Raw genomic sequence first — 18332 nt, forward strand, 5'->3', positions numbered from 1 at the left:
CCCAGCTTTGGGAACAAAAGGACATTCTTACCAAGAAAAACTGGGGTTCTGTAAATTATAACTTCTGGAAACTAAACATATACGTGGTGACTTATTTGAAGGGTACAAGTTACTCAACCCTTTTAAAGCCTTGTCATAGCAAGGCCATAATTATGAGAGCTTCCTTGAACTTAGGGGAGGTCCTACGGACTGGAGATGTGCAAATGTATCACCAATTCATAAAGGGAGTTCAAAAGGTGACACAAGTAACTACAGACCTGTTAGTTTAACTTGTGTTCCAAGGGAAAATAATGGAATCACTGGTTAAAGAAGCATTGCAGGATCGTCTAGACAAGACTGCAGTAATAGTTAAGACAGAGCATGGGTTTGTTGAAGGGAGGTCTTGTCTGACCAATTTGATTGGATACTATGATGTGGTCTTAAAGGAACTGAAAACTGAAAACCAAAAATAATTTTGATATCATATACTTGGATTTTCAGGAAAGCTTTTGATACTGTTGCACATGGAAGACTGCTGTACAAATTGGAGAGCTATGGCATTAAGGGTAAGTTGCTACAATGGATAAAGGGATGGTTGAGTGGAAGACTACAAAGAGTGATAATCAATGGACACTGCTCTTCGTGGACAAATGTTATTAGTGGAGTTCCCCAGGGTTTGGTGTTGGGCCCATTGTTGTTTTGTATATTTATCAATGATACCGATGAAGGTATATCAGGTTTAATGTCCAAGTTTGCAGATGATACAAAGGTTGGCAGGGTTGTTAACAACAGTAAAGACAGTATGCTACTCCAAATGGATCTAGATAAGTTGGGCAAATGGGCTGAGAAGTGGCAACTTAAGTTTAACTTTGACAAATGCAAAGTACTGCATATGGGTAACAATAACCCAAGAGAAATGTACCAACTGTGTGGTACTACACTCAGAGAAGTGGAAAGTGAAAAAGATCTGGGGGTAATTGTGCAGTCAAATATGAAATCGGCTGAGCAGTGCAGATGGGCTGCCAGGGTAGGTCATGGAGTCTTGTCAATGATATATAGAAATTTTGCTAGCAGGGACATGGAGGTGATTATCCCATTATACAAGGCAATGGGGCCACACCTAGAGTACTGTGTAGGTTTGGAAGCCTCATTTTAGGACGGATGTAGAGTTCCTAGAACGAGTACAAAGAAAAGAAGGGCAACAAGATTGGTGAGGGGAACAAAATGCTGCTCTTACCAAGAAAGGCATAAGTTCTGCAAATTGCAGCGCCTGGAGAGTAGGCACCTGCGAGGTGATCTGATTGAGGTGTATAAGGCCTTAAATGGGTTGAGCAAGCTGAATGTTGATGGGATTCTTCCTCTTGCTCAGACTAAGAACTTGAGGGGGCACAGTTTCAAATTGAGGAAAGATAGTTATAGAACAGATGTGCGGAAATTTGCCTTTAGCCAACGGGTAGTTGATTGGTGGAACAGGCTTCCGTCCTTTGTTGTGGATTAATTACTGAAATGAAACTTTTATAAAATGTGATTTGTAATTACCATAATTTATTTTGAATCAAACTTTAAATTCAATAAGTACAAAATTCACTAACAGCAATATATACTTTAGATAATTTTGAAATGGTGGTATTTATGACTGCACATTGTAAAATTTGGACAGTTTTCAGTAGGTGGTAAAAGCAAATAAAAAATAAAGTCTCTTTTTCTTTCTTTCTTTCTCTCTCTCTCTCTCTCTCTCTCTCTCTCTCTCTCTCTCTCTCTACATAATATGTACCTACTCATTTGTAGAAATCCCCAAATCTGACTGAGACCTTGGAAGACCCTGTGGAGAATTTGGTCTATTTGCTTCAGACATTTTGAGGCTATCACTACTTGCTGAGAATTCAGGTTGACGAACACGTGAACTTGAACTAAATAAGAACAATATTAAAGATGCTTTGTAAATATATGAACTTTGATGTACTGTGTGTGTGTGTGTGTGTGTGTGTGTGTGTGTGTGTGTGTGTGTGTGTGTGTGTGTGTGTAAAAGAAAATAAACTTTAAATGAGTAATAAAAAAGTAAATAAGAAATAAAAAGAAAAATTAAAAATAGTATTAAAGCAAACAACAGTTGCTGCAAAGCATTACCTACCCCATGTTGTGGAAATATGGAATATGGCAAGTCTAGTAAGTACAAAAAAAAAATAATAATAAACAAACAAACAAACCAGAAGGAATGTGTCCCAAAAATAATATAGAAGAATTTCTCATTAATAAAACATAATTGGTATAAATTTATAAAAATGCCAATTCATCAAAAATTTAATAGCACCCCCATGATGGCGCCAGGTCCAATTTGTGTGAAATATCTATAAATGAAAACAAAAACCAACAACATTACCACTAGAGAAACAAAAATAAATAGACAATAGACTGACCACTGTTCCCCCTGATTTCTTCAGAAGGCCACAAGGTTGACAATGGCAACATTAAAATTTCATATATTAAACAAATCCATGCATTGACAAACTGACAGACATGCTAATCAACCTACCAACACAGATCTGAATAACACTGGTCTTATACAGTGGGGGGGAAAAAAAAAAAAATATATATATATATATAAAATAACAGTTCAGAGCACTTACAAAGTAACACCCCAAGCCACTGACAAAGAATACAAGTTAAATAAGAATATAAATTGAACTACAGATGGAAATATGAGCAGTGCCATTGCATGTCAACTCACTACTAACCATAACATGCAAGAGAATAAACTTTAATTAGATGAGTAATAAAGAAAATAAGTAAGGAAGGAAGGAAAATGGTAAGGGGTCACCATTATTCAGACCTACTTCATTGGAGGATTGATTAGTGTGTCTGTCAGTTCAAAGTATCGATTTGTTAAGGCACAATGCATGTTTGTTTACTGTTTGTTTATTTTTGTGTTGCTAATGGTCATGTTATGGTAGTTTTTAGTGATATTTCACAGTTTGGACCTGGTGCAATCAGGGAGGCAGTACTAAATTTAAATTAACTGGCATTTTTATAAATTTATACTGATTGGTATGTTTGATTAACTATTTGATATAGAAGAATAATATAATTCTTCTATATTATTTGTGGAATGCATTCCTTTGACGAAACCCTTATCTCAATTTCTTCCTTGCCCTCCCCTTTTGTTGCTAGAGTTTCACACTAGTTTGGAATATTCTTATTTTATCTAAATTAGTTATGTATTTCTTATAAGGTAACAATAAATGAATGAAACAACCCATGAAGGTAATCAGCAGTGAAAAATATTAAATAGTGCGCAGATAAGATGTGCATAGCAGACGAAACCTATATCACTAGAATATAAAATATCAAGATTGAAGTAAATAAGAATAACATAGGAATGTAGTATAGAAAGTATTAAATAATATAATTTAGATGTAAAGGTGCAAATGCCAAAATATTTTAGAACCTAAATAGAAAAATTTATAAGCCACTAAAGAGATTGGCTAAACATGTGTGTGAGAGAGAGAGAGAGAGAGAGAGAGAGAGAGAGAGAGAGAGAGAGAGAGAGAGAGAGAGAGAGAGAGAGAGAGAGAGATATTGATTTCAACAGCACAAAAAACTATATGCTAAAAGTATGAAAATTTGCAGTAGGAAGTACAGAAATTAGAAGCAAATGGAATATGTTGTGGAAAAATTTTTTAGCCATGTTGAACATGGCTAAAAAACCAAACTAAGAATTTAGTCTGCTACAGAGATGCCAGGGTAGAACTGCTTTGATATAATTACTTTTCAGTTTGTTTTTTGTACTGTTGGATTATTATTACTACGATATTTTACTTTTTTGAACATAACTTACTTTGATGTTTCTTAGTCACAAAATCTCTCAGAAATGGCTTTTGCCATTTCTGATCCTGCTGCTTTGCATTCCCAGTTTTAATGTACAGTTATACCACTGAAATTAATGATATTTTTGCTACTCCCTCCCATCTGCAAGTCCCTTCAGTGGCTTTGTTTGGCCATATTATTTAGTTCTACGTAACACACATGTATACAATAAATCAAAAATTTAAACAAATTAGTTCAAGGTGCAAAGGCAAATAAAGTTAAGTAACATAGAATAAAGTGAAGGAGAGTCAAGTTATGTCAAGTTGATACAACCGAACAATCGGATTAATGCCATTTAACCATCAATTAAACATTACATCAGCTCATAATATAGGAATGGTATTAGTAGTAGCAAATGATGAAAGACAGTAGTAGCAAATTATGAAGACTAGTAGCATCAGCAAAAGAAAATCCCACATCCACATTCTCAATAGTTTGGCAAGTTCTTCCTTGAATTTATTCAAACTATCCACTTACACAACAACAGATGGAAGTTTGTTCCAACAATCAACCACCCTGGCTGAAGGCAAACTTCTGCACATCTATCCTGCAACCATTCTTCCTCAATTTGAATTTATGCCTGTCATGTGTGTAGTCTGAGCAAGGGGAAGAATGACATGAGCACTGAGTTTGCTCACTCTATTCTAACCTTAAACACCTCAATCAGATAATAACCTTGCAGGCATGTAGTCTCCAGATGCAATTTGCAGAACTTCTGAAGCCTTTCCTGGCAAGAGCACCTTTTTGTTCCCCTTAATATTCTCATAGCCCTTCTCTGCACCCAATTCAACAGATCTACCTCCTTCATAAAATGAGGCCTCCTGACCTGTACGAGTACTCAAGTTGCAGCCTAAGTATTACCTTATATAACAGGGCATTCACCTTCTGTCTGCTGGAAAAATTCCTGTATATTATTGACAGTATCCCAAGAGCTATCCTAACAGCCTGCCTGCACTGCTTAGAAAACATCGTATCTGAGTGAATAAATACCCTCCAGGTATCTTTCATTCTTCACTATCCTCAGTGCTGTACACACAGTTGGTACATTAATCTGGGATTACTACTACTACCACCCATAGCAGCACCTTGTATTTGTCAATGTTAAATTTCAACTACCACTTCTCATCTAGCTAATTTTTCTAGATCTTGTTACAGTAGCATACCTTGATTACTGTCATTAACCTTTGTACCATCTGCAAACTTAGACATTAAAAAAAAAAAAAAAAAAACTTGTTGTTTATACTCCTGCAAGACCACCAGATTAGTGGAATTTACAAAAAATCAATCAATCAATACAAATATTAATGGTATTTAGCAGTCACGGGCTTGAACCCTAGTCCATTCAAAGAGCGTGTGCTACTGCACTCGTGTTCCTGACCACTCGGCTACGTAAGCCTAATGCATCTTCATCAATATCATTAATACACACAGAAAACAACAATGGGCCCATCACTGGACGACTCCACTAACAATAAATGGAGAATTAGATAATTAAGGTATATAAAATGCTGAGTGGTATAAATAGAAGAGTATAAAAGATATCTGAGCCCAGCACAGGTTAAAGCTCTAGAAGCAGCAAAAAGAAATGTGGGTTAACTAACATGCAGAAATTGTGAGAGTGTCGTCAGCTAAAACCAAAGCAAGCGTGCACACACACACACACACACACACTACATTATAACCATTTCATACATCCAAATAATAATTAACAGAAGCTATCTGTTTCTGATTGTTATCTGACAGTAACCTAAAGATAGACTAAAAGGCTATATTTGTAAGAATGTAATACTTTAACAAAGTATTACCTTTTTACAAATATTGTGAAAATTTTCACAGAAATATTTCTAACATTAGGCACGGCTTTACAAATAAATTTATATGCTGTTTGTTATGCTTTCATTCATTTGATGCTTTTCTTTTTCCTTTAGGGCTGTTTTCAATATTCCCTATTTTTCTACAGGTTTATGGTATATTTTGTTTATTACTAATTCCATTATTGCTGTATACCTTACTGAAATACTTTACCGAGTATAACAATAAAATAAAATAAATTTTCTGTTTATATTCCAGGACAACCATATCAGAAGAGTTCACAAGATAGAGAATACAAGAAACAGCACCATATATAGCAGTCACAGGCTTGAACTCTGGTCACCTTGCACCTGACCACTGGGCTACAATGGCCTCAAAATGGGATGGGCGGCTAGTCTCCTAGTACATCTGAATACTACTGGAATATGCTGTGTTCTTCTCTTTTTTTGCGTTTTTTTATTCTAATTTTTATGCTCCGTGATCTTTTAGAAAAATTTGAGGGCAAATGGGATACTATCTTATTTCTTCCCTTTACTTTACCTAAATTAACATCTGCTTATTGCATACCCCCCTTTGAACAGCCCTATCTTGCTACATATATATAATTTGGATCTTGTTTGTATATAATTGTTCTGGCTGCTATCTGTTGAGATAGCTGTTATTCTACCAGTAAAACTACTGAATTGTTGATAAAGTATTACCTTTTTTTACATTATTATGTTATTACCTTTTGGCCTCCTGCAGTTACTGGCTGATAACAATCAGAAAGAGACTGCATCTATTAATTATTATTTGGATGTATTCAATGGTAATAACATAACATTCAATGTATTCTTTTACTAATAATTGGAAATAATATTATTAATCTTATTAGCTGTGTATGTACGCATGCACGTTTGTGTGCGTGTGGGCACGCAACCAACTCCAGGATACTCCAGGATAATTACAGTTAAGATTTTGCCGATTCATCTACTACCTACAACATATTTCTGTTATAGAACTGATAAGTAACTGTTTTTGCATAAAGCATGAGACTATGTGTAAGATTCACTAGTGAACAAGTTAGTGCCATTGCACCATATTTTGTTCATAAGTAAAGTGTAAAGTGTGTTGATGTCAAATGGCACCCCATCTCTGTGTTGCTTTCATTGTAGGTGTACCAGTTCGCTGGGAAGACCACAGATTTTAAAGTGTGTGGATCATGTAGTTATGTACCATTCTTCCTCTGGCCATTTAGCGTTGGACCCCTGCTGAGGCCCAATGTTGCCCACACTTGGCCCTGTGGAGGCAGACCAGATATCCAGTAGTCTAAGAATTTTACTCTGGCAGGTCCTGCCACCTAATTTCCTGAGGAAAAAAGTCTACTAGGTTGGAGGCCAAAAGTCAATGGACGAGGTTCAATTTTCATGGTTAAATTTTGACGTGTAGGGCATACACTAGTGTATAGGCAGAGTGGAAGGGGGAGACTGAAGGCTGGCGGGAGGAAAGTCAGGAGAATGGGTGCGATAGAGAAGATGCTTCCAGTTATTGACAGTGGGGCAGGCCCATGCCCCACCAGAAGGAAAATAGGGTGGCACGGGGGAGAGGGCAGTAGTCTGGTTCCTCGACCCCCACAAGGGTTTGGTTTGGGTTTTATTGGCGCATCAGCAACTGAGCATCAATACCCAGCAAGGGAGCAGGGTACTGATTGCCAAATAGCGCATAGACAGCAAGGCTGCAGTTGGTCAAATCCGATACATTTCCTTTCAGTCCAGTAATGTCATTATCATGGTCTGGCCAAAAGTAGGATAATGTCCTGTCCAGAAGGTCAGTCTGATCCCTTCCCACAGGTCAATCCCAGATAGCAGTCACTATGATGGATCTCCAATGACGCATGTGCAGCAGAGCTGCTATATAAGTGAGAGTCTGTTGTAGGAGTCCCATAGTTGGGTCAAGTTCGGTAAAGTTTTGCTTTTTAGGAGTTCATAGTACATTCCGAGTTCATAGTGTTTTGTTCATATAGTGTATAGTGTGTTCGTGTCTAATAGCACCAGAGATTCCTCCATCTCTGCATTGCTTTCATTGTAGGTGTAACAGTTCACTGTAAAGGCCAGAGATTTAAAAGTGTATGGATCTTGTAAGTATAGGTAGTGTTATGCATCGTTGTTCCTCTCGCCATTTGGCCGCTAGACCCTGCTGGAGCCCAATGTTATCAACACTATACCTTGTGGATGCAGACCAGGTACCAAGTAATTTTAAGTTTTCACTCTGGCAGATTCTGCCACCTAATTTCCTGAGATTTCAGTGGCAAGGACCTATAAAAAAAAAAAAAAAAAAAAAACAACACGGGAGAAACTTAGGTTTAGAAAAAGTGATGTGGTTGAGGTTTCAATTTTTTTATTAGTTGTGTGGAGTTTACGCTGGTGCATTAGTGAGAGTATAGGGGGACAGACTGAAGTATGGGATCGATAGGGAAGGCAATCCCAGGTGGTGCTGTCTGGATGGTGGTATCCAGCAAGAATAACTGACATTAGTCTTCTCCATTGGTGACGCATTACTTATTCGAGGTAGTGCAATGCCTTGGCAACTCTTTGTGAAGATATTCGCAATATGAGATGCAATTAAAACGATACCAATTATCTACTCCAGTAGTTCACTATGAACAAAACATGGTGCAATGGCATAACAAGTTATCTACCACCTGCATTCTTGCATACCTAGTGTGGAAACAATGAATTGACAATTCTTTCTATTTCGTATTAAGTATACAGCTGCTTGTATTTAAATTATATGTCACTTTTATTTGAAACTTCAAATTCAATTATTCTTCCTTCACAGTGACTAAGTATTTTAGTTTTTTAAATTTATTCTTTGATACTCAACATTAATGTATTTACATTAATGCTCAGTAGCAAATTTTGGTATTTTTGTAATGAATTATCAAAATTAGTATTAGTAATGGACATATGGTGCAAAGAAGCTTAAGGCTTATGCTGCACTAGCCAAGAAAAAAAAAAGTAAAATAACTTTAATAAAAAAATTAAATAAAAGAAAATAGACAACCTATGCATTTCCCTCCTCCCATAGGTAACTATCCAGCTGACCTCTGAATCCCCCCCCCCCGAACTGTTAGCCTCTACCACCCATGTAGGTAACTTATTCCAATAATTTATAACTCACTGGCTAAAATAAAACTTTCTACAATCCAATCTAAACTTCTCCCCCTGTAACTTGAATTTATGGCCCCTAGTTTTAGAATCACTTATAACTGTGAAAATTTCATCCTCGTTCGTTTACTTTCGCCTCTCTGAGCCTTAAACACTTCAATCAAGTCTTCTCTAAGGTGCCTAATTTCCAAGCTGTGCAACCCACATATTCGAAGTCTTTCCTCATATGGACGCCCTTTTTTCCGATCTCACCAGGAGAGTTACCCATCTTTGGACCCTTTCAAGAAGCTCACTATCTTATTTTAGGTGCAGTTTCCATACTTGAACACAGCATTCCAAGTAAATTTCTATACTTGAACATAGTATTCCAATTCTAATTGGCATTGCTAATTTATTTTCAAGTTCAAGATGCAATTAATTATTTCTTTGCTATTGAGAATTAGTATATTTTAGCATTTCTAATTAAATATATACTGTTTGATATATGTTTATTTAATTCATGTAGTATATTTTTAAAATTTTTCCCTTTCAGGATCTGTGCATTATAAACCAGTATATGGTATTAACTTCCCATTTCATATTAAATCTTTTCTCAGCCAGGGCTGTCACTTGCAATCCCAGTATGGGATTTAGTGGCTCTTTCCTTTACTTTTCTTTTTGCTATGCATACTTTTTTTTCCTATTAAGTTTCTCTAAAATCTGTTAGGGTCATCCGATTAGTTTGTTCAGTATTCTTTCTATCCTTTATTCTCTTCTCTTCTACTTTAATTGTTTGTCTTCACCCTCCCCATCCTCAAGTTGATTGCCATTTCTCAGCAGTCTAATATTTCTAGATCTTGTTGCAGCAGCATACAGTCAGTTCTGCTATAACGTGAATTTTTCACAATGCGAATTTGCTCCAATATGATTGATATATTAGGGAACAATGCGACTATAACACTATTTTCGTGTTGGCTCATGTGCAATTTGATCTGCAAGTAACACCAAGTGAACATAAAACCTGGCACCAAGCAGAATGTAGCGACCTGCGCAGCAATACATACAAGTTTAGAAAGCTTAAAAAATGTCAAACGTGTGAGAGCTATATTTCCCATTTACTGTAACTGTATTGGTTGGAGACACTGTTGTCATTCTCTGTATTCACAAGATTTTTTGTTCAAACAGAAACTTTGTGAGACCAGATAGTGTGAGCGGAGGAGCACATTTCTGGAGGTCACTACCATAAAACAAAAACAATTTGCAGTTCCCACTTTATTGGGCTTTTCTGTTAGCACAGTCTAATTATAAACGAGTAGTAAACTCGATCTTTCTGCATTGCAATAATAGTGGTAGCTGGAATTCTGTGGGTTTTCACGTTATGGTGAGATATGGTTCCCCTTCCTCTTCAATCATATCAAAAACAAATAAATTTTCAGAATCTTCTCTTTTGCATGCCGTGCTCGTCGTTATTGATTGCTTATCTTTTTTACTGTTTTAAATTTTACAATAAAAAAATGAACAGAAATATCAATTAGTATGTATATATTACAGTAATAATTAAGCTATGTATGTAAGCGTACATAGTATACGACCAATACAACTAAATTGGAAAGGTAGCTCTCACACATTTTAAGTTTAACATGTTTACATGTGAGCTCAATGTTTGAGTTGATAATAGTGTGTTTCCACCTTAAAGGCAGAAACACTACAAATCTCACTTTACACACACGAACCTTATGTATCTCTTACCTCAGTTCATCCATGTGTGTTATCCTATAAGTGTGCGTCTTGGACTGTTCTCCCGCATTTGTTAACTTTTCTTTATAAAAAGTATATTCATACGGCATCCAAGATGTGGGTAAGTGTCCTGGTTCCAAGAAGCCAAGCAGTGAGTGCAAAAGGAAAGCATTAAGTATAGAAGACAACCTTGAAATAATAAAAAGTTTTGAAAGAAATCAGAGAAAATGTGATATCTCTAGAGCAACAGGCTTAAGTGAATCCACATTGTGCACCATCAGAGACAATTCCGCAAAAATAAAAGCTACATGTATAGCTGGAACAACTTCAAGTGCCACAAAGTCGATTAGAACAAGGCCTAAAGAAATAGAAAAAAATGGAAAGTCTGCTAAGCATATGGATTGAACAAAAATATAAAAAACTCGGGAGCAAGCTTTCTCACAGCGAAAGAGAAAGCACTAACTATATATGAAGACCTTAAAAAGAAATCACCAAATCCTGCAGAAGTGGCTCCTTTTAATGCCAGTGGTGGCTTGAAACACCACTACTATTTTCAAAATGTTAAGCTGTCTTGTGCAAGTGCAGATGAGGAGGCTGCAAAGACATTTCCACCTGTGGTACAGAAAATAACTGAAGGCGGCGACTGCACATTGGATCAGATTTTCAACCTGGATGAAATAGGTCTTTATTGCGGCATACATACATCTCTAAGGCAGAAGCACATGCCTCAGGATTTAAGGCTGCTTGTTATTTGGTTTTTAGGAGCATTAGCAACTAAGGCCATATTGCTCCAGGGATATGCGGTGGTCATTACCTGACCTTTCCGCATCCTCCGTATTTGGTGGTCACGGGCTCGAACTCCGGTCTAATCAAGAAGCGTGTGCTACACACTGCTGCTCCCACCCACCTGGCTACGGAGGTGCCATTTAAAGCTGAAAAGGATCGCTTAACTGTGATGTTCGCTGCCAACGCCAGCGGAGACTAAGTTAAAACCAGTAGTGGTTTATCACTCTGTCAATCTGTGAGCTTTAAAAGGAATTGTGAAAAAATCCAGTCTTGGTGTTCACTATAGGTCTAGCAAGAAAGGTTCGATGATTGGGCAAATATTCACTGATATTTTAGTTGAAGTTTACCATGACGCTTTCAAGAATTACTGCAAGAACTTAGATTTTAAAATTATAATAATTCTTGATAACGCACCAAGTCATCCTCAGACGGTTGCTGAACTCTCTCCAAATATCAAATTCATATTTTTACCTCTGAACACAACCTCTCTACTACAGCCCCTTGACCAGGGTGTGATAGTAGCATTTAAGGCTTATTATTTAAGGCAAACATTCAAGATGTTAATTTCTGCTGCTGAAGGCGACAAGACACAAACTGCTATAGAATTCTGGAAGAGATTTAACATCAAAGTTTCCATTGATATGATTGTAGAAGCCAGGAATTATGTTACAAAAGACTGCTTGAATCATGTGTGGCAGAAACTTATTCCTCATTTAATTCACGATTTTGAAGGCTTTGAACCTTCAGAGCAACTAAAACAAATCAAAACAGGTTGTGTTGCTCTTGCAAAAGAAGCTGGTTTCGAGGAAGTAGAAAATGAAGATGTAGAAGAGCTTCTAGAGTCTCACAATGAGGATCTATCTACTGAAGACTTGCAACAACTTGTTGCAGCCAGTCAAGTGGAAAGTCAAGATGAGGATGACGACGAAGTCCAGCAGGCTGCCCCATGAGAACTTAAAACAGCAGAGTTATCAGCTACTTTAAGTGGAATTGAAAAGCACCTGCAGTGGAATGAAGATAATGATTATAATGCTGAACGTAGTAGGATAGTGCTTGGTTGCATTCGGACCCATTTGGAACCATACAGGCAGCTCCTATATGAAAGAAGGAGGCAGGAAAAGCAACAAAAGCTAGATAGCTATTTTAAACCAGGGCAGTGAATCGCACCCTTCCACGTCGGGTATAACAACATTTCATCCTAAGAATAAAAACCCTCCTTCTACCTCTTCATATAACTCACCAGCTACAGCCCTTCACCACACACACACTTCAAACAAGCAAACTTCATATCTTGTCAAGATAAAGTGCAATATATACTGTAATATTTATTTATTTATTAGGAATTTATGACGTTTAAACCAGTGTTAGCAATTTTATTGGGTTTCTATCTTTTTTTAGTGTTTTACGTACCAGAGTAAACATTTTTTTGAGTGCTCTGCCCCATCCCTATTTTTCCCATAAGCCCTGTTCTTTTTAAAGCACGAAATACCATAATGCGAAGATTTTTAGGAACAAGTGTTCCGCATTATATCAGAACTGACTGTTCCTTTATTACGGTTATTAACCACTCTGCAAAACTTTATATCATCTGTAAATTTAGACATTAAGTCTGATATTATTTCCAATAGCATCCTTGGACTCTGGGAAGGTCCCCACAGACTGGAAATGTGCAAATGTCTCCAATTCACAAAGGGGGGTCAAAGGGAAACACTAGTAATTACAGACCTGATAGTTTAACTTGTGTTGTGAGGAAAATAATGGAGTCACTGGCTATAAAAAAGCATTGCAGGATCATGATCATCTAGAAAAAACTATAGTTATAGTTAAGACACAGCATGGGTTTGTTAAGGGAAGTCTTATCTGACCAATTTGATTGGTCAGACAAGACTAAACAATATGACTTTGATATTGTCATATTGATCAGTATTGATATCATATACAGTAAACCCCCGCTATTCGTGGGGGTTATGTTCCTGAGAAATTCCGCGAATACCGAAAACGTGAATACTGAGTTATGGCTCCTGTAGTAATAAAGGGGTTCCGTTCCAAAGTATGAAATATACAGGCTGATTCGCTACCAGTGCGACAAACTTGCAGGAGGTGTAGGGGACACAAAGATGAATCGGAATCATATAGCATTGCAGGGTCCGAAATGCCTTCGTCATGCAGTAGAGGACGTTGAATGGGATGTCGCATGAACAGCGATCCCACTGGAAGTCAGTATTTGCGAACCGGTTCCTGAGGCAGTAGGATGGACGAGTATTCAAACATTGAACTGGCCGACATGCACCTCACGTATGGAGCTGCGGACTGTAACAGGCGCACCGCTCTGCGCTTGTACCAGGAACGTTTCCCGCACAGCATGCTCCTCATCATACAATTTCGCACGTGTGCACAGAAGGTTACGTGAGACTGGCTGTTTCACGAGAGGTACCATGAATTGAGAGCGAACGACGAGGACGCCAGACAATGAGGAGAATGTCCTACATCTTGCAGAAGGCAATCCGAGTACGAGTACTCTAGCGATAGGCCAACGATTGGGTATTTCCCAATCCACTGTATGGAGGATACTGTCAACAAACCAAATGAGTGCATACCATCTGCAATGCGTCCAATCATTGGAGCCTGCGGATTATCCACTCCGGAGGACTTTTGCTACTTGGTTTCTTCAACAGAAACGGTTTGCAAATGCTGACTTCCAGCGGGATCGCTGTTCACGCGACCTCCTGTTCAACGTCCTCTACCGCATGACGAAGGCAGTGCGGACCCTGCAATGCTATGTGATTCCGATTCGTCTTTATGCTCCCTACACCTCCTGCAAGTTTGTTGCACTGGTAGTGAATCACCCTGTATAAGAAAAACTAGTCTAAAATTTTGCCTATGTATGTATTATATGTACTTTCATAATATGACTATGTACATAGACAGTACATAGTGAAATGCAAGCATATGGCATCGAAATGAAAATAAGAAACAAATTTAATATTAAATGTAATATTTATTAGAAATTTTCAAACAAATCTTTTAAAACAGCGCCTTTGCTAGATCTAAAAAACTTATCCCGCCAGTGCTATCACCAGTTTTGCTAAAGTGTTGATAAAGGAGTTTTGCCTTTTCGCAAATGATGAGTGAACTTAATGGAATTTTATTTTGAGTTCGGTCTTCTTTCCACAGATTTAAAGCTTTTTCCATTTTTTCTAATTTAACATCATGAGTTGCAGAACAAATTTTTGAAGCAATTAGCGCATTTACCCGGACTCTACGCCGGATTTTTTCATTGATCGTACCATTGACTCATTGATTTTATAATGTTTTGCCACTGAGGAGACACTTTGACCATTAGAAATTTTGTCTAATAACTCAATTTTATTCACTAATGTCATCACCTACTTTGATATTTTCACATTTCCCTTGTTATTCATAGCCATATTTTTGTATGGGTTAGAAAGAACTTGTCCACAATAAAGTCACTCTCTTCTGTTAACACACTCGAAAAAGTCGGTTTTGCACTGCAAAACGGTAGATTTATCACTTTTGTAAGATATCAATTTATAAATTTATTCAGTTTATAAGCATATAAATTAAAAGCAAACGACAAAACCTTCCATGACAAGATGCCTCCGTAGCCAGGTGGGAAAGAGTGGCAGTGCATAGCACGCGCTTCTTGATTAGACCGGGGTTCGAGCCCATCACCACCAAATACGGAGGATGCGGAAAGGTTAGGGAATGACCACCGCATATCCCTGAAGCAACATGGCCTTAGTTGCTAATGCTCCTAAAAACCAAATAACAAAACAAACAAACTTCCATGACAAGTGCATAACACATACTGAACAAGGATTAGCGAGAAACATCCATGCTCTCGATTTTGTCACCCCTCTCACCCCACCCCCACCCCACTGCACGCCGCTTTGATCGGGAAAGATAATTTTAGCCACGCCCATGTTTTTTTATGGCGGAAAATGTTCACGGCACATTAAAATTCACATTTTTTTAGGTTTCATTTTATATTAAATCAGCAACTGCGAATAGCGGCGGGGGGGGTTACTATACTTGGATTTCAGGAAAGCTTTTTGACACTGTTGCACATGGAAGACTACTGTACAAATTGAAGTGGTATGGCATTAAGGGAAAGTTGCTGCTATGGATAAAGGGATGGTTAAGTGGGAGAAGACAGTAGTAATCAATGGACACTACCCTTTGTGGACTAATGTTTTTAGTGGAGTCCCCCGGGGTTCAGTGTTGGACCCACTGTTTTCTATATTTATCAATGATATTGATGAAGGTATATCAGGCTTAATGTCCAAGTTTGCTGACAATACAAAGGTTGGCAGGGTTGTTAATGACAGGATGGGGAGGGGGGGGAAGGCTTTCTCGAAGTATAACCTCATTTCCATAAACTTGATTTAATGTTAAAATCACACAAAACTGGATGTCAACATTTGTTACACAGAACAATCATTCATTTATTTTTATGGCTTTTATTATTATTATTATCCATATAAACTCTCATAGCCAAAATTTATAAGATTCAATCCTTGCATTATTACTAATGATGTAAAAAGAAACATGTAGCAGTTAATAATAGAGGCATGTGATGGAATAAAGCATCTCATTTATGGAGACAAGTTTTTTTTTTCTGACATAGTAATAGTGGCATATGATGCAAGAAAGCAAGTGTATGAGCTTATGCAGTATCAGCCAAAAAAAAACGCACAACCATTCCCCCTAAATGTTTGTCCAGTTTCTCCTTAAATTTATTTATTTAACCTATCAACTTCCACGACAGATGGAAGTTTGTTCCAGCAATTAACCACCCGCTAGATAAAGGAAAATTTCATTTCTGCACAACTATTCTACAGCTGTCTTTCCTCAATTTGAATTTATGCCCCCTTAGGTTCGTAATCTAAACAAGTGGAAGAATCCCATCAGAATTCAGGGTGCTCAACCCATTCAAGGCCTTATACACATCAATCAGATCATCTCGCCGATGCCTAGTCTCCAGCCGCTGCAATTTGCAGAACTTAAGCTTCTCTTGGTAAGAGGATCCCTTCATTCCCATCACCAATCTTGTTGCCCTTCTCTGTACATACTTAAGCAAATCTACATCCTTCCTAAAATGAGGCCTCCAGACCTGCAAGGTGATCAATGGTTAGGCCATGACCATTGCCTTATACGGAGGGACAATCACCTCCTTTTCCCTGCTAGCAAAATTCCTGTATATCATTGACAAAACCCCATGACTTGCTCTGGCAGCCTGTATGCATTGCTCAGTAAACTTCATATCTGACTGCACAATTAGGTCCTTTTCATTTTACTAGCTGTGAATGTACCAGCTGTGTAGTACCACACAGCCGGTACATTCCTCTGGGGTTACTTCTACCCATATCCAGTACTTTTCATTTGTAAATGTTAAACTTCAGTTGCCAATTCTCAGCCCATCTTCCCAAATTTTCTAGATCCTGTTTCAGTAGCACACTGCCATTACTGTCATTAACAACCCTGCCAACCTTTGTATCATCTGCAAACTTCAACACTAAGCCTGATATGCCTTCATCAATATCATTGATAAATATACAAAACAACAGTGGACCCAATACAGAACCCTGTGGAACTCCACTAATAACATCAGTCCACAAAGAGCAGCACCCATTGATTATCACCATCTGTCTTCTCCCACTCAAGCATCCTTTTATCCATTGTAGCAAATTACCCTTAATACCATTCTGCTCCAATTTGTACAGTAATCTTCCATGCGCAACAGTGTCAAAAGCTTTCCTGAAATCTAAGTACATGATATCAAAATTATTTTTTGCATCCAGTTCCTTTTTAACCACATCATAATATCCAATCAAATTTGTCAGACAAGACTTTCCCTTAACAAACCCATGCTGTGTCTGAATTATTGCTGCAGTCTTGTGTAGATGATACTACAATGCATCTTTAACCAGTGACTCCATTATTTTACCCGAAACAAAAGTTAAACTAACAGATCTACAATTATTTTTGTCACCCTTTGTGAATTGGGGATACATTTGCACATCTCCAGTCCGTGGGGACCTCCCCTGAGTCCAAAGATGCTCTCATAATTATGGGTAAGGGTTTGCTTACTTCCTTTGCCACCTCCTTTAATATAACTGGATAGATCTCATCCACCCCAGGTGCTTTTCTTATGTTTAACTTCAACAATTTCTTGTCCACTTTGCTCTCAGTTATTACAAAATCATTAAGCACCCTCTACAATTTGATAACCTTCTGGCATTTTCAATCCTTAATAACTCCTCTGTGTGAATGTAGATGCAAAATACTCATTCAGTTTGTTTGCTATCTGAGCAGGATCATCAACAGTCGAAACATCGATATCAAGTGGACCAATCTGATTCATCCCCTTCCTCCTAGAGTTTATATAAGTAAAGAAGTTCTCGCTGCTTTTCCTAGCATCCTTTGCCAAAGATTTCTTGTCATCTACCTTCGCATGCCTAACCTCCTCTGTGACTGGATTACAGACTAGCTTACTTCTACTATAGGCTTCTGATAATTTATATGCACTGCACGCATTTTTATTTTCTACTCAGTCTCATTAGTTCATTTGACAACCATTTAGGCCTAAACCTCGAACAATATTTCTTAATAGGTATGAAACTTTTAGTAGCTTCCATGATTAATTCCTTGAATGCTTCCCACTTAGAATTTGCTGTTGGTAACATCTTCGGTTGATCCCACTGTACAGAATTTAAAAACTGTCTGAGACCACTGTAGTCATCTTTACAGAAGCAAAAACCCTTTCTTTACCCCTGATGGTAATTTTATCTTTAAGTAAATCCCACATCAGTACATTGTGATCACTGCCACCTAGTGGTTCCTTTATCTGCAAATTCTTAATACATGAATGATCACTGCTGATAACCAGATCAAGAGTATTACCCTCTCTGGTTGCCTCTCGAACATTCTGCTGCAGAAAACAATCATCAAATAAATCCACAAAAGTCTTACTAGTGTGCAAGTGACCAACTCACAAGTTCCAGTCAA

General features: G+C 37.7%; 1 protein-coding gene across 2 annotated transcripts in view; it reads right to left on the reverse strand.

Moving 5' to 3' along the window:
• LOC150087336 (golgin subfamily A member 2-like) overlaps positions 1–18332 on the reverse strand; it is a 436198-nt gene that overhangs the window by 362462 nt on the left and 55404 nt on the right. Inside the window, exon 4 of one of the 2 annotated variants that reach the window (XM_090371141.1) lies at positions 1758–1889. In XM_090371141.1, coding sequence (XP_090227267.1) covers positions 1758–1889 — 132 coding nt within the window. Of the gene's footprint in view, positions 1–1753; positions 1890–18332 lie in introns of those variants that run through there. The other variant, XM_090371142.1, reaches the window with a different exon arrangement.

This window comes from Mastigoproctus giganteus, chromosome 4, assembly GCF_048544385.1.
Source record: "Mastigoproctus giganteus isolate SK-2022 chromosome 4, ASM4854438v1, whole genome shotgun sequence".
NCBI classification, from domain to species: domain Eukaryota; kingdom Metazoa; phylum Arthropoda; class Arachnida; order Uropygi; family Thelyphonidae; genus Mastigoproctus; species Mastigoproctus giganteus.